Source organism: Phoca vitulina, unplaced genomic scaffold, assembly GCF_004348235.1.
Source record: "Phoca vitulina isolate PV1807 unplaced genomic scaffold, GSC_HSeal_1.0 scaffold19, whole genome shotgun sequence".
In the NCBI taxonomy this organism is placed as follows: Eukaryota; Metazoa; Chordata; class Mammalia; order Carnivora; family Phocidae; genus Phoca; species Phoca vitulina.
The window spans coordinates 25,125,144-25,146,362 of NW_022589722.1; the positions used below are offsets into that span (position 1 = coordinate 25,125,144).

The 21,219-nt window shown below is 40.3% G+C and overlaps 1 protein-coding gene across 1 annotated transcript in view; it reads right to left on the bottom strand.

Moving 5' to 3' along the window:
- Positions 1–21,219, bottom strand: part of DMC1 (DNA meiotic recombinase 1) — a 46,433-nt gene that overhangs the window by 21,386 nt on the left and 3,828 nt on the right. The window contains exons 2-8 of the mRNA XM_032416660.1: positions 15,209–15,292; positions 14,331–14,375; positions 13,250–13,396; positions 10,547–10,629; positions 7,449–7,501; positions 5,422–5,463; positions 4,262–4,334 (exon numbers count right to left, since the gene is read on the bottom strand). Of these exons, the coding sequence (XP_032272551.1) occupies positions 4,262–4,334; positions 5,422–5,463; positions 7,449–7,501; positions 10,547–10,629; positions 13,250–13,396; positions 14,331–14,375; positions 15,209–15,259 (494 nt within the window). The 5' untranslated portion in view covers positions 15,260–15,292. The remainder of the gene's footprint in view (positions 1–4,261; positions 4,335–5,421; positions 5,464–7,448; positions 7,502–10,546; positions 10,630–13,249; positions 13,397–14,330; positions 14,376–15,208; positions 15,293–21,219) is intronic.

Sequence of the window (21,219 nt, forward strand, 5' to 3'; positions counted from 1 at the left end):
CTGTTAACCATGAGTTGCCAACAAATGATAAATTTGACTACATAAACCAAAGGAGCAATAAGTAATTTCAAGGATCACGGGGTGCCTGGCTCAGTCATTTGAGTGTGTGACTCTTTTTTTTTTAACAAATTTTTTTTTTTTAAGATTTTTTATTTATTAATTTGACAGAGAGAGACACAGCGAGAGGGGGAACACAAGCAGGGGGAGTGGGAGAGGGAGAAGCAGGCTTCCCGTTGAGCAGGGAGCCCGATGCGGGGCTCGATCCCAGGACCTCGGGATCATGACCTGAGCCGAAGGCAGACGCTTAACGACTGAGACACCCAGGCCCCACTCGAGTGTGTGACTCTTGATCTTAAGGTTGTGAGTTCGAGCCCTACGTTGGGTGTAGAGATTACTTAAAAATAAAATCTTAGGGGCGCCTGGGTGGCTCAGTTGGTTAAGCGACTGCCTTCGGCTCAGGTCATGATCCTGGAGTCCCTGGATTGAGTCCCGCGTCGGGCTCCCTGCTCGGCAGGGAGCCTGCTTCTCCCTCTGACCCTCCCCCCTCTCATGTGCTCTCTCTCTCTCATTCTCTCTGTCTCAAATAAATAAATAAAAATCTTTAAAAAAATAAAAAATAAAAAAATAAAATAAAATCTTAAAAAAAAAAGGAATCTCAAGGGTCAGAAGGAAATTATCAACCTATTGTTTTCGGTTTGTTTAGGGTTTAAAATCTCCCTTCTTCTAACGGACTTGTGTTAGCTTTCTGAAATTAGTAAATTCATAGGGAGGCAAATTCAGAGTACCTGCAAAGGTATTTTTGAAGATGCTAATAATCACTTACATCCTATCTAAACTATAAAGGAGTAATCAACATTTTTTTTAGGTCTTTGGTGATTCCCAAATATGCCTACAGTATTCTCTGAAGTGAAGTGAGCTAAAATAACATCCATGTCTGTGTTCTCATTTCACTTTGTTTACAGTGTTTATATAGTACTGATCATACTATAACTGTAAAATGAGGACAAATTACCATTTTATTTGTGATGTTTACAACCAGCTCCGTATGTGTAGAAGTGGATTGTCTTCACAATTCCCCAGCCGTCTATACCCTAATGCACTACATGTGTTCTTTCCTTCAGAGCTTCAGTGACAACCACTAAAATCTTCCATTGCTACTGAGTATACCTAGTAGATGTTTTTGGTGAACAGGTCAAAGACGGCAAAGAATTGGAAGACACAGTAAAAATGCTTTTCAGTATTTCACTTTTTACAGAACCTGGTTACCATGTGACTGAAAGTGTAAAAGTTGGGCTTATGCTAAAGGGAAGTTCAAATCAATTTATAAATATTTGTTAACCGATTACTATATGGAATTGATTACCATTTTAACCAACTACCAATGCTTTGTGGAAGACATAAGGAGTCATAAAACAATCCACATTACAGGTAAATGTAAAACATAATTAAGAAGGCAAACTATAAACATATAAAAAGGAAAATATCAAGAGAGAGCAGTGTACATGTAAGAGAAACTAAAGGAGGGGTGCCTGGGTGGCACAGTCAGTTAAGCAGCAAACTTTTGGTTTCAGCTCAGGTCATGATCTCATGGTCCTGGGATCGAGCCCCACAATGGGCTCTGCACTCAGTGAGGAGTCTGCTGGAGATTTTTTCTCCCTCTCCCTCTGCCCCTCCCCCTGCTCATGCTCTCTTTCTCTAAATAAATAAAATATTTTTAAAAAAGAAAGAAACTAAAGGAATGAGAACATTCCATTGGGGCTCTTGAACGTCCTGGTCGCCCCCCCCCCCCCCCCGCCGCCCCCGGCTGTGTCCTCCCTCCTCCTTCTTGCATAAGACTTGGCTCCTAACTGCTCCTCTCTACCATTCCTGATAAAATCCAAATTGCCCAAACAGTGGCTGCTCATCTGCAAGAACCATTCCTCCCTTTTCAAGAACCATTCTTAATCAACTATTTCTGAAATGAGCTGAACTCCAGCTGCGCTCCTCTTGCTACAGCCCTACGTGGCATTCCACCCTCCTTCCCCAAGTTTGGAGTCTCCTTCAGAGTCTTCTTATGACTGCTATTTCCAAATAAAGTCTTCTGCACATGGCTCTCTGTTGTTTTTTTTTTTTTCCTTCTAAGACGGTATTTTAGGTAGTAAATTCTATAACAGATTAAGAAGGACAAGGTTTTTTACGTTGGGTAATTGGAGAAGATTAGAAAAGGCAGGCCTTCAAAGGAGAGCCTTAAAGGATTTGTATGATTCAGAAGGATAAGGATAGATAGTAGGGATAGACGGATCATATATCCAAGGAGGATAGAAATACACCATGCAAATTTCTCTGACTGGCCAGATTCACATTTAAGAGCGAGAGCAAAATAAAGGCATTTTCAGACATGCTAGGGCTCAAAGCTTACCACCCAGATTACTTTTCTGAAAGAATGACTTGAGTAGGTACTCCGATAAAACAAAGATATAGGAAATAAAATTAGGGATGCAAGAAATCATAATGACCAATTATAATGAATACCTTTATAGTTAAATCTAACTAATTGCTGATGTACAATGTTTTCATGTTTTAGAGACAATAATACTGGACTAGAACAGATTGTATCCCTTTGCCTCTAACAGTGGTAATAGTGAGGAAGGAGCTTGGAGAGCTAGGCTGGGGCTTCATTGTGACTGGCCTTACAAACTTGTGCAAGTCTTTTCTATTGTTAAAAACAATTTCCTCTGAACCTGATACCTCAAACTACTGTATTTCTTCTTCTATTTGTTGGTTAATAACACACTGGCTCCATTCTTTACTGTTTATTTGCAACAAGCTTCCATCATCTTCCTTTACTGCAAATGCTCTTGGATTCCTAATTTCAAACCTCAGTGATCTTTCTCAGTTTGTGCCTTCTTTCTCTCTTCGTGGAACAGTGCTGACTACACTTTTCTTCTTGAAACTTTCCTTTTGCTCAGCTTCTACAACCAGATTTTCTCCTACTTCCTCTGTCTCTATGGCATCCTCTTTTTTAGTCCCACTTCCTAAACTTAGGCACACTGGGAAGTTATGTTCTCAGTTCTCCTCTCTTCTAAGTTCTCTTGCCCTTCTGTTTATTCCATCTATATCTCTGGCCCTACCCCTTCTCAGACAGAGTCCAACATTTCCAACTGCCATGTGGATGTCCTCCTGTTCATATTTTAACACACTGAAATGAAACACACCTTTTGTCTGAAACATGATCTTCCCAATTCTGTCTTTAGAGTCATTATTCTCCCATTATAAGACAAAAAACCTGACAGTAGTTTCTCAAACCTCTCTTTCCTTTGTCTACCAAATATAGTCATCAAGTCCTATCAATTTTCCTCCCCAATATTTCTTGTCCCCTTTTTCTTTTTAAGATTCTTATTTTTAAGTAATCTCTACACCCAACATGGGGCTCGAACCTACAACCTTGAGGTCAAGAATCACATGCTCCACTGACTAAGCCAGCCAGGCGCCCCTTGTTCTTTTCTTTTTATTCCTCCCGCTTCCAGCTTAGCTCAAGCTCTCATTACTTGCCTAGAATATTGCAAAAGTATCAATTTATACCCATCATCTGATTTTAAAGCCCTTCATATCTAAGACCCAAATCAGCTTTCCAGCCTTAATTCTGAAACATCTTACATTTCAATTAAACTACAATTCTTTCTGTGACCCAGTAAGGTTCTGCCTTTTTCCTTTCTGTGCTTTTGTTCTCTTCTTTCCTTTCCCTTTATTTTGAACCATGACTTTGAGTGAGTCAACAATCTTCTTCCTAACTATTAAGTACCATCTTTGGAGAAGTAAGAGGATTAAAAACAAATAAAATAGGGGCACCTGAGTGGCTCAGTCGGTTGGGCGTCTGCCTTTGGCTTAGGTCATGATCCCAGAGTCCTGCATCAGGCTCCCTGCTCAGCAAGGGAGCCCGCTTCTCCCTCTCCCTCTGCCTGCCGTTCCCCCTGCTTGTGCTCCCTCTCTCTCTCTCTCTCTGTCAAATAAATAAATAAAATCTTAAAAAAAAAACAAATAAAATATAAGTTCCTCTCATGTATTCATTTGGTGAATTTTACACCAAACACATCTAAAGAAGTGAAACTTTTTAAATAAAAAGTGATTTGAAAACTTTACCAACAACTGATTTCCCTGTGGCTTTTCTCATTATTGCTGGTTTAGGGGATGATTATACAAATGATATATTTTACACTTTCTTTGTAGTAACATTACTACATCACACTATTATGCTAGCAACTTATTTAAATAAAAAGGTTACAAAGTATTTTCTGTATCAATGAAGATAATCTTTCCTCCTGAATAGCCACCTGCTCCTGGAAGTTGAGCTGTCACTAGGAAGCAATTAAAAAAATGAAATAATATTAATAGAAATGAATAAATTTTGCACAAGTAAATATATAAATTAACATAGGATTTATGTTGGTTGCAACTCTTTCGTCAATCTGGCAAAAAGTCATGATCCTTTAGTTTCTAAACAGCATATTATATTTTTATATTACTAACCAGTGGTAAAACCATAAGTATTCCACCAGCATGGTAATTCAACAAAGAATGTCAATATATCTCACAATTTTTAGTTCTCCTAAAGAATAGAATTTATTACTTTCTTCCTATAAGAAACAATCACAAATATAATTTATGCTTTATAACTCATTTAAGTAACCTTTCAATTAATGCATGTCAAATTTTAAAATGCATTTTCATTATAAGTATTATTAAATAACACTAAAGAATTTCTTTATATTAGGTTCATGTATTATTTCATTTATTTTTCAAAACAACCCTAAATTTGGCACTATCATTATTCCTATTTTACTGATGGGGAAAATTAGAAAGGTGAAGCAACTTGTCCAAGGTCATACAGTTATTAATAGTAGAGCCAAGACTGGAGCTAGGTATTTTGATTCCAGAATCTGCTTCTTAATCGCGTGCCCATGCTCCTTCTGCTTAGGTCAAAGAAATGCACAGTAACACCTTTGTACAAAAGGAGGTATTTTGTTTATTTTGTTTTAGAAAAATTTATTTTTAAATCTTTCTTAAGGCCAACTTTACTTCATGTAAAGTTAGAGATTCTAGGTCTCAACTGATTTTGTGACATTCTTGTCGATAGAATATAGAAAAGCTGGAATGGGTAAAATGGACAGTGAGGGCCTCTCCCCACCAACAACACAACACTACATTCATATACCCATTCACTTCCTCCTTGTTTCCATTCAGGTGTTCCAAGTGTAGCACATATAACATTACCTCAAGCATCACACATTCAAAGACTGGCTTTGGTATTTGTGTAACCATGGGCAGTTTAGTTTCCTTGTAAATTTCAGATTACATGAGATTATATAAAGTACCAAGTACAAAGTAAATTAGTAAGTGATTGCCATGATTATTATCGTTATTGTGGTTGTTATGTATCCTTACCACAGAGGGTATGAGAGAGCTGGGTTTTTCCAGTACGAAATTCTGTGAAATATAGAAAAAACCAAAGCCACATAGTTAATTTCTAGATATTTTCATAAAGAATGAAATATAGTCTCAGAGTATGATTTTCTTTCCAACTGTCAAATCTTACACATAAAGTACCACTGTGTCATGGATGGATCCTGCAATACAAATAACAGTAGTAAAAATAACTTTTTAAAGGTATCTGTTCACAGAACTGTCCTTTAGAAAAAATTTATTTAAACCAAGTTTTCCTTAGGATTAGTCATTGTGAGATAATAGAAAAGAGGACATGGAGGCTCCACACCTCTTCCCTTATACCTTTTTCTACTCATCTTTTCCCTCTAAATGTTCATCTGTATCCTTTGTCATATCCTTTAATAAACTGGTAAACATGAGTAAGTGTTTCCCTGAGTCCTGTGAGCTGCTTTAACAAATCAATCAAACCCAAGGAAGGGGACATTGGAATTTTGGACCTACAGCCGGTTGGTCAGAAGCACTGGTAATAACCTGGGCTTGTAACTGGCATCTGAAGGCAGGGGACAGGTAGGGGGATTGTTATGGGACTGAGCCCTTACTTAGCCTGTGGAATCTGATGCTACCTCTGGGTATAGTGTCAGAATTGACTTGAATTCTTGGATACCCTGCAGGTGTCCAAGAATTGCTTGTTGTTGTGGGGGGAAACGTCCATATATTTGGTGACCAGAAGTGTCAGAAGTGAAGTGTTTGTGTGAGTAGTAAAAGAGACTCACAGGAAAAAAATATACAGTAGGAAAGAACTGGGTTTTCCTTTTATGGGGAAAAAAATACTGAGCTTTTTCATCTTAGTCATATAAATGAAAGTTTAAAACCCTACTACAAGGAAGGAGAGCCTAGGGTTGTCCCATTGCACTGAGATCCTCAAAGGAAAGCTGAAGTAGTCTCAGTCTGGTGGCATGCCCTACCTCCCAACAAAAGCAAATTCTCTCTGGAGAAAAACTTCCCCATTCACCAGTTTAGGTCTAGTGAGCTCCCATAGATCAAAATCAGGCAATAAGCTCACAAATATCAATAAGTACACAAGAGAGTAAGCCACTAAGCCTGACAGTCAACAGAAATAATAAAAACCAGATTTATTTCTCTATGTCAACAGAAACATCAACAACAACAACAAAAAACAGACTAGTTCCCCAAGGATTGCAGATACTAGAATTGCAGGCACAGCATATAAAACAGCTATGAATGAATTGTTATGAAGAAAAACAGAGGGGTGCCTGGGTGGCTCAGTTGGTTGAGTGGCTGCCTTTGGCCCAGGTCATGGTCTCAGGGTAGTGGGATTGAGCCCCGCATTGGGTCGGGTTCCCTGCTCAGCGGGGTGCCTGCTTCTCCCTCTCCCTCTGCCACTCCCCCTACTTGTGCTCTCTCACCCTCTCTGTCAAATAAATAAATAAAATCTTAAAAAAAAAAAAAAAGAAAAATAGAAGATAGAATCAGGGAAGAAAAAATCTACTATGTTTCATGGAACATGCATATCCTAGAAATAAGATTGGTCTCATTATCCAACTACCTTCTGAAGGAATGAGAAAAAGAAAATTCTCTTTTCTTCTATGGAAGTCAGAGATAAAAAGATGACAAATGCCAACAAGGCCTCTCTGTTAATGTTGGAATGTATTTTTTTTAAAGATTTTATTTATTTATTTGATAGAGAAACACAGTGAGAGAGGGAACACAAGCAGGGGGAGTGGGAGAGGGAGAAGCAGGCTTCCCGCTGAGCAGGGAGCCCGATGCGGGGCTCGATCCCAGGATTCTGGGATCATGACCTGAGCCCAAGGCAGATGCTTAACGACTAAGCCACCCAGGCGCCCGTTGGAATGTATTTTAAGCCCAGAATGATCCTATATTATAATTGATATTTCAACATAAGTTTCAAAGTAGATATACAATGTACTATTGGTTGTTTTTTTTATTATATATGTGTGTGTATATATAATTTTTTTCATATAACAAAATATTAAGTTTCCACCTACCTCCAAAAGCTTCTGTGATTGCCATGCTTTCAATTCCACCTCCTAGCAACTTACTGGAAATAGAAAGTAAGCATTAGTAAAAGAAACAGAAATAGAGAGATCAAGAAAGGAGAAAGTGTACCATTTGTGTCATATCTATCTATCCACCATGAACAGGAATTCTTGGCAGAACAAATGACACTCTACCTCTTTAGACCACAGATTCTGCTGTATATGGGCAGGATGGATCAACAAAACAACATATAAACCCTGCTGTCCTTGCTCTTACTTCGGGGTACCAATAGGAAATGTGCTATATAGACTTAAGTCTCATTATTCTTTAGAACTGAATTGGAGCTTGAACAAATGGTCTTAGTTATTAACTGGGTTGTTCATGTTGTGCTTGGGACTATGTTTCTAAAAGTCAACTGAATATACATTCAGTGGGAGAATAGACAATGAACAGTAATAGGTAAGTAAATAAGTAAAATATGTAGTATGTCAGATATTATTAAATGGTATGAATAAAAATTAGATCCAGAAAGGAGATAAGAAGTGCAGAGGATGAAGGCAGGGAGTTTATTTATTTTATTTTATTTTATTATTGGGAGTTTAAATATTTAAATAAAGTGACCAGAGAAACCTCACTGAGAAGTGGACATTTTAGCAAAGATCTGAAAGAGATGACAGCAAGCCATGTAGATATAGGAGGAAAATGTGTTGCAGGCAGAGGAAATGGTAAGTGCAAAGGCCCTGAGGCAGGAGTGTATCTGGCATGTTCTAGGAATAGCAAAGAAGTCAGTGTGGTTGGTGCATAGCAAACTGAGAAAAGAATAAAGGATGAGATTAGATTAGAGAGGATTTTGGCTTTTGCTCTGAGATGATGAGTCATTAGAATAGTTTTGGGCAGAGAAATGTCATTATTTGACCTAAGTTTGTTGTTGTTTTTTCTTTTTCTAAGAGAGAGTGGGGGGAGGGGCAGAGGGAGAGAATCCCAAGCAGACTCCCCACTGAGCACGGAGCCTGAGAACAAGCTCAATCCCATTACCCAGAGATCATGACTTGGGCCAAAAACAAGAGTTGGATGCTCAACAAACTGAGCCACCCAGGGCCCCTGATCTAAGTTGTAAAGGGATCATTCTGGCTCCTGTGTGAAGAATAAACAGTAGGGGCAAGGTCTGAAAAAGAGAGAAGCTAGAAGTTATTATAATACTCCAGAGGAGATGTTAATAGGTAATTTAATGGGGTGACTGGGTGATGGACACTGGGGAGGGTATGTGTTCTGGTAAGCGCTGTGAATTGTGCAAGCCTGTTGAATCTCAGATCTGTACCTCTGAAACAAATAATGCAATATATGTTAAGAAAGAAAAAAAGAAGAAGAAGAATGTAGCAGGAGGGGAAGAATGAAGGGGGGGAATCGGAGGGGGAGAAGAACCATGAGAGACCATGGACTCTGAAAAACAAACTGAGGGTTCTAGAGGGGAGGGGGTTGGGTGGATGGGTTAGCCTGGTGATGGGTATTGAGGAGGGCACGTTCTGCATGGAGCACTGGGTGTTATGCACAAACAATGAATCATGGAACACTATATCTAAAACTAATGATGTAATGTATGGGGATTAACATAACAATAAAAAAATTAAAAAAAAAATAGGTAATTTAAATGAGTAAGGTAACAGTGGAGGAGGTAGTGGAGAATTAATTGAATTCATTATTTCCTCTTTTTTTTTCTAAACACACATATATACACACTTAGGAAAAATATATAAACATTATAGTGGAAAGTTTCGAACGTAAACTAAAGTGGACAAAAACAGTATAATAATGAGCCATCATGTACCTCTCACTTAGCTTCAACAATTATCAACTATGAACTCATGGTCAATCTTTTTTCATATAAACCTCCAACTACTTCCCTCCCTTTTCATATTATTTTAAGCAGATGCTGGACAACATATCATTTCATCCTAAATATTTCAATAGGTATCCCTAGAAGATGAATACTCTTATTTTAAAGATAATCATATTATCATTATTACCTAAAAAAGTAGTAATTCCTTAATATCAACTATATAGTAAGTGTTCAATTTTCCAACTGTCTCATATATATCTTATTTTTTAATACTGTGCTTGAACCAGGATCCAAATAAAATCCACATATTGGGGATTAGGTAATATGTCTTTTAAATCTCTTTTAATCTCTAGGTCAACACTGACTTCATCTGTTTTTTGATTCCTAATAATTTATTTGTTGAAGAAACTGAGTGGTTTGTCGTTGATGGTAGAGCAGACAGGATTCCTTAATGAGTAAGAGTTAGGGTGTGAGAGGAAAAAAAACAAAGTGCCAAGATGACACCAAGGTTTTAGTTCTGAGGATCAGAAAAGAGGCAGATCTGAGATGAGGGACGCTTTGGGAGCTGCAGATCTGGGACAGATAACAGAAGTTTGGATTTGGACCTATGAAGTCTGAACTGCCTGATAGACATCCAATTGGATGCAATATTTGACTATGAAATCCTTTTTTCTTGGAATATCTTGTGAGGACAGGGTTTTGAGGACTATTTTGTGGAAATACTGCTTTTGTTCAAATTGCTCTTGGTCACTCATCTAACCTACAACTAGTAATTCTGCCTAGTAAGGTGGGGGGGGAACCCACAATTTAGACAACTTGCATTAGGAAGATGATAACTATGTCTCAGGAATCATGAGATAGTAAATAAAAAGGGAAGTTAAAGCTGCTCTTGCTAAAGAGCAAAAAAACCACTGGATTATTTCTTCTAAAATATTCAACCTAAATGACTGATTTTTAAGTAAAGCCAAAAGTGAAATGGAATTTCCTTTATCAACAAGAAGAAAAGGAAATGAAAAGTTAAATTGATTTTCAAGATGGTTTTTAAAATACAGGCTGATTCAGAAACTACTTATATTTTGGGTCTGAATTTTTTGTAACAAATTTAATCCTGCTTCTACAAATCGTCTGGAATTTGTTTGCTTCAGTAGACCTTCAGAAAGAAAAAAACTACTACTTCAGAAAAAGAAGCTATTTCTAACAAACTCAAGAAAAGAGATACAATATTCCCAAGATTGTGTCTAGTGGTTGTAAAAAATATGAGATACACACTCAAATTCCTGGCTCCCAGTGGTGATATGGAAAACCATCTTTCTCTTCTCACTATACTCAAAGGCAGTCAAGAATCCTGGTTCCTACAGAAAGACAAAAGGAAAGGTTCAAAGGGGTGTAAGATGATGGTTTTATTTCAAATGCTGCCCAAAATTCTCTATTTGATTATTAGAGTCATCATTTGATATGAGCTACAGTTCATTTGTCTTTGAAGGCAGCACGAGATCATGGTTAAGAAAACAGGCTCTGGAGCTACCCTATCTAGGTTCAAAATAAGTCTGTAATCTACTTACTAGTCGTATGATTTGGGGTAAACTACTTAATCTTGCTGTACTTCAATTTCCTCTTTTGGGTCAAATCAGGATAAGAATAGTGTCTCTCTCGTAGGGTAGCTGTAAAGTTTAAATGAGGTATATTTATGGCATAAAGCAAAATGGTATTTTACCAAATGATTCCATCGATTTCATTGAACAGCATCACTTTCCCCTAGCTCTGGAAGTTTCAAGGAGCACAGAAATTCCAGTGTTTACTATTCATGAGACAATGTATTGCAATGGTAGAAATACTACTTATTTGACAAATCAATGAACTACAGCTGATGCAGTAGTATATCTAGTGAGAACAAGCCCTGATGTGCTCTAATGACATGGTCTAATGTATTTCCCTTAAAAAAAAAAAAAAAAGATTTTATTTGAGATAGAAAGAGAGAGCACATGAGCACGAACAGTGGGGAGGGACAGAGGAAGAGGGAGAAGCAGGCTCTCTACTGAGCAGGGAGCCTGATTTGGGACTCAATTCCAGGACCCTGGGATCATGACCTGAGCCAAAGGCAGATGCTTAACCAACTGAGCCACCTGGGTGCCCCTAATGTATTTCCCTTTTTGTTTTAAACTATGACAGTGGTTCTCAAACTTTGGAGAACTTGACAGGGGGTTAAGAAAGCCCAGGTGGGGGCACATGGGTGGCTCAGTCAGTTGAGTGACTCTTGATTTTGGCTCAGGTCATGATCTCCGGGTTGTGGGATCAAGCCCCATGTCGGGCTCCACGCTGGGCATGGAGCCTACTTGGGATTCTCTCTCTCCCTCTTCCTCTGCCCCTCCCCCATCCTCTAAAATAAATAAATAAATAAAATGTTTAAATTCAGAACTCTTAAGAAAAAAAAAAGAAACAACCCAGGCCCTATCCTATTTCAATGAGTCTGGGCCTATGTGCTCTTTATTAGCCACTCCAGGTCATTCTGATACACACCAATGTTTGGAACCACTGTACTATGAAATTAACCTCTATCTCTCTCTTTTTTCTCTTTCTCTCTCCCCCTCCATCCATCCCTCCCTCTCACTCTCTCTCAATCTCTTTCTAAGAATAAACAGCTTTAGTTAAGAAAGGATGCAGACTCTGGGTATAGTAGTGGATGCTTGAGAAGGAGAGGGATTCTTTTCTTTGATAATGGGATTTAGTTTGCAAAGAAAATAAGACCAATGCCTATGAGCTATAAATTGGCAGTTTTGCAAACTCTGGGTACTGCTCTAGGGCAATTGTGGATTTGGCCTGTGAGTATATTGCCTGAGTTTACTCAGAAGTTAGAGCAACTGAGCTGGGTTCAGAGCAGTTCAGCGAGGTCCTCTCCAAGTTCAGGACCATACTGCCAATGTCATCACTCAACTGCCTCTGGGGAAGGAAATCAAATGGCTGTCAGTGAAGAGAGCTTCTAGGACTTGCTGGGAATGAGACCCTTACATACATATGTAGACATGGAGAGACTTGTTCTGCAAAGAGAGAGACTTGGTGCCTATCATTCTGCACATTACTGTTGCCAGAGCTAGTGCCTCCATTGGCCCCCAAAAGTTTAACACAAAAGCTTGAGTCAAAGGCATATGTTTTTGCTTGGAGCCTCTCAGCTGCATGGGCCACTCACAGTCTGTGGGCCAGCTACAAGGTGTGAGTTCAGCTCAGCTTTAGCTCATCTGCCTCAGTGAGCATATTCTTCGTCATATTTATCTCGACTGTACACATGTAGACCCACACTGTTAGTTTATTTCTTTTTTTTTTTTCATTTTTTTTTTTAAAGATTTTATTTATTTATTTGCGAGAGAGAGAATGAGAGACAGAGAGCACGAGAGGGAGGAGGGTCAGAGGGAGAAGCAGACTCCCCGCTGAGCAGGGAGCCCGATGCGGGACTCGATCCCGGGACTCCAGGATCATGACCTGAGCCGAAGGCAGTCGCTTAACCGACTGAGCCACCCAGGCGCCCTGTTAGTTTATTTCTAACCCAATGCTCTCTTACCAATTGGCCTATACCGGGAGAGGGCAACTTCTTTGGTGCTGAGTGCTTTGCAACAACGAAAGATATAATATTTGAGGAGACAAAGCAAAAATAAGGAGGAGTTAAAGCAGAGAAACAGAAAGGGAGAAAAATTAATATAAAAGGAGACCAAAAAAAAGTTTTGGTAAAAATAATTACCTTTATAGTGTTCAAGTCTCTTAACACCTGTCTCAATCTGTCAGAAATTAATTGTTGTTGCTTTGAAACTGAAGTGATAAAAAGTTAACATGAGGATTATAACAGATTGTGATCTCTAGAAATTCAGAGTTCCCACAGTAGTTTCTGGTGTTCATGACAAGTCTCTAGCACTCAATGAGAAAGGCTACAGAGACTCATAGGGCCCTTCTAAGCTAAAACAACAAAGAATTGATTTTGCTTACAATAAGTTTGTTGGCTGCTTCTTTAATCTTGTCCACTTTTGCTTCTGAGAGCCCTTTGACATTGCACAGTGCTCTTCTCGTTGTCATCTGTATCCCTTTGATGGTACAGATTCCTACTGACTTCAGTTTCTTAATGTCAGCCACATTCTGTAAATAAAAGAATGGGTGCAGCAGATTGATAAAATGCCAGCCTGCAAGGCTCCCATACTATGTCATGTGCTTTTGTGTCCATCTCCTTCCACCACGATGCCAATTTTATACAAGCAGCCAGGTGGAACCCACCCACCATGTAGCCAAATGTTCTGGAAATATCTGAGTAGAACATACCCAGCACGCTGCCAAATGTTCTGGCTGTGCCCTGATTTCCCAAGAATGTTAGTGAGACCATGGCAATGTAACAAGGAATTCAAAAGAAAAGTCTGTTGGTGGAAAAGCTAGCAAATTTATCACACGTTCACCCCCTCAGTTCATCTCTTTCCTTCTAGAGAACTTCATTATGAATATGTTCTTTTAAAATTAAATTTTTTTCCCTCTACCCTTGGGGAATGCAAATAACTACATCACCAAAGGACCAGGATTTTCTCTTGCTCCTATTTTCTAAATCCAACTGAAAGAGATTAAATGTGAGGACTTCAAAAGATAATGTCAGAGAAGTTTTACTATCAGTGAACTGCTGTTGAAATTCATCTACTTACTCAAAGTCCAGTATCAGTCAACATCATTTACTCTAATCACCTGCCACAGAACTGAATTTTCTGTTGATGAAGGCAGAGGTAGGTAGCTCTGAATACCTCAGTTGGACCAGTGGTTCTTGACTAGGGGCAGTTTTGCCCCCTTAGGACACTTGACAATGTCTGGAGAAATTTTTGGTTGTCATAACTAAGAGGGGTGCTACTGGCATATAATAAGTGGTCAGGAGCCAGGGATGCTGTTAAACACCCTACAAATCCACAGGACAGCCCCCCCCCCCAACTAAGAATTGCCCAGTCCCAAATGTCAATAGGGTCAAGGCTGAGGAACCCTGAACTGAACAATTTCATACTGAAAAATTACTTACATTGAAAATTGAAAAAATACTTACAATTCCATGTTTTTGTAACAGGTCAATGTCTTGAAACAAAGATTCCTGAAGGAGATGGAACAGAAAAAAAAATGGAGCTTTGATTCTTCATATCCAATTGTATCATATCTTTTAAAGAGTCAATTCAATATCATGAGTCACTCTAAAATGCCTCAAATTCCACTTCTCTAGACAGATCGAGTTATGATCAATAAAGTTTTTTCAAAAACATTGTTACAGAGCGCCTGGGTGGCTCAGTTGGTTGAGCGACTGCCTTCGGCTCAGGTCATGATCCTGGAGTCCCGGGATCGAGTCCCACATCGGGCTCCCTGCTCGGCGGGGAGTCTGCTTCTCCCTCTGACCCTCCCCCCTCTCATGTGCTCTCTCTCATTCTCTCTCTCTCTCAAATAAATAAATAAAATATTTAAAAAAAAACAAACAAAAACAAACAAACAAAAAAACATTGTTACATACTTAGAAGATGCACCAACACTGAAAGGGCTGGGAAGCCCAACATTTTTGTCATGTCCTGTCCAGATTTTTAAGACCTTAACCCAAAGGAGTGGAACAACATTTAACCTTTTAAAAAAATATGTTTTCTCAACTTTCTGCCCCACCAGACTTTGAACTCCTTCCTCTGCTATTCAGTACCAGCACGCATTGATACCATTACGGCTGTACCAGTTGTTAGGTTATTAAAATACTTTCATGCTAGTTGCTAAGTAGCTAATCTTAGCACCCCTTGCCAAACAAGTTGTTACATATTTGTAATATTGCCTCTCTCTAGAACTATGCTTTCTTTCCACTCTCAGTTTCTAAAAATAATAGCAAACAGAGAAGGAACTTCATTTTTGTGGAATGACTGAACGTCCACCCATATTTCAACATTCTAGCCGTACCTCTTCATCTTGGAATCCTGGTTCTTCCAGCACAACTTGATCCTCCTTCATCTTGAAAGGTGAGCAGCAGAAAAATAATCACTTCTGGGAAAATAAGAAATATTATTTAAGAAGTATAGATCATATAGTACAAAACCCTTTGCCCAGAGACTTCCTTGAGCAATTAGAGAAACATTTAGTTTAGAATGACTGAGCTGGCCTATCTTCTTTTTGCTGGGCACGGGACATTATTTCTTTCATGGGTGTATGTATGTGAGGGTGGGGACTTAGTTTCTACTCCTTTTCCTGAAAATTGGTTACCTTTTCTCATCTTTTGATTTCCTATAGCACAGATATCATGACTGTCTGTTTTCTTGGAATGCTATTTAGCATTGCATGTTGCAGTTTAACCTTTCATGTTTATGTTAACAACACCTCACGAATTTTGACGTCATGTCATTCTTCCTGCATCTTCCCTGGCTCCTAGAACTTAGTCTACCCTTAATCAATAGATTTTATTTTTCTCATATATGATGAATGCCTTCCTGCTTCCCAATTATGAATGGGCTCTCTTGCAACATATCTCTTTGTTTCATAAAACATTAGATCTATTTTGTTTTATAATATTTACTAGTCTCTAAATTTTTTTAAGGTTTAAAATTATGGTAGATACCCAATATTATGATAACATGAGGGCCAATAAGCAGATAAATGGAGCCTTTAACATTGTAGTAGTTGTTTTAAGATCTCAGGAATCCACAAGGCATGACTGTAGAATAAAATGTGGTCCAAGTTATCAGTTTTCTTGGTTTATTGACTTTTCTTGCTTCCTACCAAAGTCACGGTTGGGGCCTGGCAGAAGGGAACTAAGGTAGAGGTATGATTGCTATCACCTAATTCCGCTAAACAGCAAAATATCTGAGGCAAAGAGGAGACAATGTGAATGGGATCTTCGGGAATATTGTCCCCCAGACAGGTAATCATATATAGGACTACCTCAAATTCTACATTGACTGTTCTCATTGAAGAAAAAAATCGTTCATGTCTTCTCGCCTTGATAAAAAGAAAGAGAGCCATGGATGGATGGAAGAGCTGGATCCTAAAGTAGGCTCCCTGACACCTCGGTTTCAGGGGTCGTCGCTGGGGAGCCTGGTCCATGTCCCCCGCGCCGCCATGGGCATTTTCGGACACCCGGTTCCCTCCTAACGAGGCCGAGGAGGCCGCATGAAGACTCAGGTCCGCCTTGCTTTAAAATAATGCTGCTGGAAGTCCCTCGGGATCACTGAGATTTCCTCCCGGGGGTGGGGACAGAACGCATAAAGTCACTAGCCCAGGGCCCAGCGACGACGACCAAGCACCACCCAAGAAAAGAACCCTTGGGTTTCCCCTCACATTCTTCACACGCTTGCCGTTTTTGCCACAAACCCCGCTCGTACCTACAGTCTCCCCGAGGTTTTCAAGGTGACTCCCTTCCGCCCCCCGCCCGGGGTTTCCCGTCCTCAGGGATTCTGACTCCGAACCAGAACGCTGAGACTGGCAGCCCTCGCGTCACTGACCAGGAGGTTTGGCGCCAACCGACAAGAGTTTGGGCGCGTATCCAGCGTGGGCGGGGCCGGGCGATGGCCGAGGGGGCGTGCCCGCAGGGGGCGGGGCGGAGAGTTAGTGGGCGTGTCCACAGGGGCAGGACAGGGTGGGGCTGAGACTAAGACCGGGCGGAGATAAGAGGGCGGGTCCACATTGGGCGGGGCATGGGGCGGGGCGGGGCCCGGTGGGCGGGGCCCCGGTGGGGTAGGTATGGGGGAGGAGGAGCTAGGAGCAGAGTCTACACGAGCCTCGCGGGATGGCTCGCTGGGGTGAGGGAGGGAATCTGAGGCGGAGAAAATGGAGGAGGGGCTGTGATACAAGGGGAGGCTGGGGGCCTCCCTTGAGCTGAGGGAGATGCTGAAGTCGGGGAGAAGACTCCAAGGTGGGGGCACGGAGGAGACGCGTGGAAATCAGGGGGCACTGAGGTGGGTGCTGAGGTGAAGACAGGCTGCTGTGAGAAAGAAGGCCCTAAGGTGGGGGTTGTTCCGAAATGGAGAGAGGCCGCTGGGAAAGGGTCATGAGGTGGAAAACCACGGCGGGGAGGGGTGCTCAGTGGAGGTGGCTGACGTGGCGGCGGGTGCTGCGCAAAACGCTTATCTTGTTCGGCCCCCTCGGGTCGGGAGGTCGAATATGGGATCTTCGCTAACACCTCAGCGTTCCTAATTTCTCTTCTCTGTGACTCTCATACCATCAGCTGCTCTCTAGTCTGTGAGTGAGGCACCCAGGGCCCATTCAGGATGGAGAGTAATTTTTCTGCGTCTTAACTTGAAATTTTAAATAGGCAACAGAAGCCAAACATATTTTGGTCCAGCTTTTAAATAGAAATTTGGGGCCCGCCTTCTTGCCAGCACAGCCGTCTCTGGCAGCGTCATCTTGCTCCCCTTAAATGGAGACTGACTGTTGATGAGAGTCATGAAACATTTGAAAGAGCATCTGTTGAGGTGGAGGCTATGATGAGTGTCTGTGCAAACAGTTCTTTGAGTTCAAGACCTAGTACAGGACGACCCTTTTTCTTCAGTGTCTGAATCACTTTGCTGGAATAAATAGCAAAAAAAAAAAAAAAATCCCACAATAGCAGTTGGCATTTTGTAGGCCATTTTTCCCCCAGAGTGGATTGTTTAAAAAGCCAACAAATATCTGCTGTAGCTCCTTCAAAATTTTATTTTCCAGAAGCATCGTCTATCCTTTAAGTTTAAATGGAAATCAGTGCCCAGTCTGGGGATGAACTGGGTAGAGATGATAGGCCTTCACGTTGAGACCGCACCTAAAATAACTGTAGTAACTTCTTTTTTTTTTTTTCCAAAGATTTTATTTATTTGACAGAGAGAGACAGTGAGAGAGGGAACACAAGCAGAGGGAGTAGGAGAGGAGAAGCAGGCTCCCTGCTGATCCCCAGGACCCTGGGATCATGACCTGAGCCAAAGGCAGATGCTTAACGACTGAGCCACTCAAGCGCCCCCTGTAGTAACTTCTGAGCAACTTGTGAGGTGAGGACATCAAGTGTATGAAGAGCTGCAAAGAGCACAGCAAGACGATTTAGGGAAATATAACATATGTAGTTTGGTGTAGTGACAGCTGGGAGAGAGAAATGTTCATAATATTTGAAGGTTGTGTGCACTACACTTAAAGAAACAGAAATGAGCTTGGTAACGACAAATTCATAAAATGAGGATAAAAATTGTTTGGATATGATATTGATGGTTATATGCAACTTAAAAAAATTTTTTTAAACCAAAAACTGGGGGTAGTTAAAAAGTATACTTGAAGACTTTTCCACTCAAATCAGGACCAAAAAAAAAAGGACTAGTCTTTCATATCATAGAAAAATTTTGAATATGATGATGGTGGTATTTCAAATCAGTGGGAAAATGATGAATTCAGTAAATGGTGTTGGAACAACTAGGTAGCCATCTGGAAGAAAAATAAAATTGGAACCATACTTCACACCTTATACCAAGATAAATTCCAGATGGATCAAGAGATTAAATCTGAATGTAATAATAAAAGTGCTAGAAGAAAACGAGACAATTTTTCATTATCCCAGAATAAGAAAAATCTTTTTAAATATGACACAAAACTCAGAAGCCATAAGAGACTTATAAAAACGACTACATTAAAAAAAAACAACCGTGTTGCAAAATGCTACTTTCCTATTTTAGATAGAGAGTATGGGGAGCCAGAGCTTTTATATCAATTAGTAACTAATTAGTAATTATGTCAAATAGCTTTCCCAATTTCTCAAATTCTTTGGTGAGTCCACAAATTCTCTACAAAATTAAAAAAAAAATTGTGTCATTTTTATGGTATTCTAAAAACAACAAAACCAGGCAGTGGGATTACCTGATTTAAACCATTACACTTTACTGCCCCTCTGTGGACAACCACCTTATAATCAAGTAAAGGCATATGATCCCAACTGTCTGCAGTTGGGTTTCCTCAAACTGGTGCCTGTGGATACATATTCTTGGAGTTTCAAGAACTCAGATATGAAAAATGCTTTAGTACAGAACTTAAGAATGAAAGATCATCGGGCGCCTGAGTGGCTCAGTCGTTAAGCGTCTGCCTTCGGCTCAGGTCATGATCCCGGGGTCCTGGGATCCAGCCCCACATCGGGCTCCCTGCTCAGCAGGAAGCTTGCTTCTCCCTCTCCCACTCCCCCTGCTTGTGTTCCCTCTCTCGCTGTCTCTCTCTCTGTCAAATAAATAAAATCTTAAAAAAAAAAAAAAAAAAAAGCATGAATGAAAGATCATCACACAAAAAAGAATTTCACTGGGTATCTCCCCTTAAACATTTAATTCATTCAAAAGATGTTTACTGAATCCCTACTATTTGTCAGACACTGTGCTAGGTGTTAGGTACTAGGGATTCAACAACCAACAAGATACAAACCCTAATGGGGGCTGTAGATTGGTATGTATATAGGCAATTGCAGTGAGACACACACACTCACCCCCCCACACACACACACCAGTCATTTGGGGGCTTTCTCATTTATTTAGATTGCCAAATTTGAAAAATTTCTGACTTCAGCACATAGCTGCCCAGAGAGGCATGCCCCTGACAGGTTATTTAACCAACATTTACTAAATACAGCTTGATGGGGCAACTGGGTGGCTCAGGTCATAATCCCAGGGTCCTGGGATCAAGCCCCACATCAGGTTCCCTGCTTAGTGGGGAGTCTGCTTCTCTCCCACTCCTCCTGCTTGTGCTCTCTCTCTCTCAAATAAAATAAAACCTTTAAAAACAAACACAGCTTGATCCCAGCTCTCCGCTGGATAAGGACATGAAGAAAGGTCTCTGCCCTTCAGGAGCCATGAGTCTAGTAGGGAAGATAGACACCGAAACATAATCACAGAGGCTTATTTAGGGAACTGCAAGTGGTTCTGCTGGGGTGGAAGATGCTAAGGAGAAAGCAGCTCTCAGAAGTGCAGGAGAGAAGCTGAAGGTAACATCTGATGACAGCCAACAATTATAGCACTTCCTCCTTTCCACAGATTAATGGCAACCACTCATCACAAAGACACCATGAGATAGGAACTATTATTACCACTATTTACAGATGGGGGGACTGAGGGACCACAGGGTTAAGTAACTTGCTTGAGGGTCACAGTCTGGCTCCAGCATCCATGCTCTTAACCAATATACTAAACCAGTATATGGCAGGCCCTGTATATTCATATGTGATTTTATTTTCCATTTATAGAAGTATGGTTCCAGCACACATAGTGGCATCTAAACCAGGCTTCAGAGTACAGTTCAGCCAGTTACTAGCTGTGTTGTCTTGGAGAAATTATTTAACCTCTGTGCCTCAATTTCCTCATCTGGAAACCAATAATAATAGTACTGAGTTGTTGTGAGAATTAAATGGGTTAATACACACGAAGTATTTGGGCTGCTGTGTGAATAATGGGCTGAAGGGGGCAAGAGAGAGACCAAGGAGTAATCCTAGGAGAAAATTGTGTAAGTCAAAGCCAGGGGTGGCCTCAGCCAAGAGAGGCCTCTTGAAAATGGGGAAAATTGTACCTCACTCACAGAGCTATAGTGAGAAGACAATAAAATAATGTGCAAATATGCTTAAATGTGTTTAGTTCAGGGGCATCTGGCTACTTTCCTGGCTCAGTCGGTGGAGCGAGTGACTCTTGATCCTGGCTGTGAGTTCAAGCCCCACATTCGATGTAGAGATTCTTAAAAATAAAATCTTAAAAAGAAAAAGTGTTTAGTTCATAGTAAAAACCTTGAATTAGTTTATTATGCATAACTTCTAATATATACAAAAGTAATACAATATTTTTAGAACCCAGCTTCAACAACTTTCAACACATGGACAACCTTATTTCACTTATATCTCCATCCACTTACTCCTTCTCATATTATTTTGAAGCAAATTCCATACATCATATAATTCTGTGAATATTTCAGTATGTATCTCTAAAAGATAAGGACTCTTT